This window comes from Propithecus coquereli, unplaced genomic scaffold, assembly GCF_000956105.1.
Source record: "Propithecus coquereli isolate 6110/MARCELLA unplaced genomic scaffold, Pcoq_1.0 Scaffold319, whole genome shotgun sequence".
In the NCBI taxonomy this organism is placed as follows: domain Eukaryota; kingdom Metazoa; phylum Chordata; class Mammalia; order Primates; family Indriidae; genus Propithecus; species Propithecus coquereli.
Genome location: NW_012148830.1, coordinates 69,112 through 70,353, shown reverse-complemented (window position 1 = coordinate 70,353; position 1,242 = coordinate 69,112). Strand labels below are relative to the sequence as shown.

The 1,242-nt window shown below is 37.3% G+C and overlaps 1 protein-coding gene across 1 annotated transcript in view; it reads right to left on the bottom strand.

The window, feature by feature from the left end:
• The window catches only part of MUC15 (mucin 15, cell surface associated), a 12,643-nt gene extending 11,444 nt beyond the window's left edge, over positions 1 to 1,199 (bottom strand). Inside the window, exon 1 of the mRNA XM_012650287.1 lies at positions 506 to 1,199. Coding sequence (XP_012505741.1) covers positions 506 to 1,199 — 694 coding nt within the window. The remainder of the gene's footprint in view (positions 1 to 505) is intronic.
• Positions 1,200 to 1,242: the final 43 nt, after the last annotated feature.

The window sequence follows — 1,242 nt, the reverse complement described above, 5'->3', positions numbered from 1 at the left end:
ATTTCTTTCCCACCTTCTGTCTTAAAAGTTTAAAACTTGACATAATCCCTAAATGAAATGTAAAAATGTCCACATAATAAATTTTTTGTGATGTGTCAGATAATTTATAAATTCATTCATTTTGTTCAATTTTTCAACACTCACACGTGTATTTTTAAGGTTCAGTTGTATAGTATTCCTATAACCATGTGAAATTCCAGGAAGTCTTTTTTAAGATTTGGTGAAAATTGTTACCCAGTCTCTGACCACTGTCTCAGAGTCTCCGTCTTTTCTCAACCTAACCTGCTTTACATCTTGTTTCATTGTCTCCTTATACTCTCATGGAGCAATGACTAGCATATGTTCACTTAAGCCCTAAAACTACTTCACTATTTCCAATGAATATAATGATCATACCCCAAAAGTAAGAAATACCTGTGCTGTGGCATTTTCCTCTATTTTTCTAGCATGATTTATTTGGTGATTCGATCCACACAAAAAGAAAGTTAAATCCATTAATATTTACCTTTTTGGGGATCTGACGTGTTTGGGAAGAGTTTCGAATTATTGGTGAATTTTAAGGTGGGTTGTACAGTTGTCTTTTCTTGATAGGGGGTAAAGCCAGTGAAGCTATCACCGTTTGTGGTATGCCATCCAGTTTGTTCTGTTATCAAGGGGGTCACAGACTTGGTAGTTGTTTCTGAAGGGAGGATGCCAGCTGTACTGGAACCGTTGTCAGGAGTTTTCATGGTATTACTGGCCAAAGACGAAGTGAACTTTTCTGAAGATACAGCAGGTGTAGCATTGGGATGTGGTGAGACTAGCAAAGGATTGTTATTCACTATAGATGTGTTCCAAGGCAATTTAGAAACAAAGCTATGAATCAAGGGAGGGGTTGTGGTTAATGTGGATGTGGGTCTCGGACTCCCGGAAGAGTTCTCTGTTGACAAGTTACCAGAGAAATCTGTCATTCCATGGACTTTGTTCAATAGATCCAAAAGCGGGGAATGACTTGTGTTGGGATTCGAGGTGTTTCTATTTTCATTATTTGAATTTAAATTTGCTTCACTCTCCAAAGAAGTAGGTTTATTTCCCGTTGGTTTCAAACCTTCTATAATGCTTTGTGTTGTGTTTATGTCTGGATTTTCTTTCCCATGGCTCCCAAATAGTAGCGAACTAAACAAAGTTGAAATCATCAGAATCCTGGCTAAGGTCAACATTGTAGTCTTCTTTGGTATTGGTTTTATTAAATGGGCTCTGAAA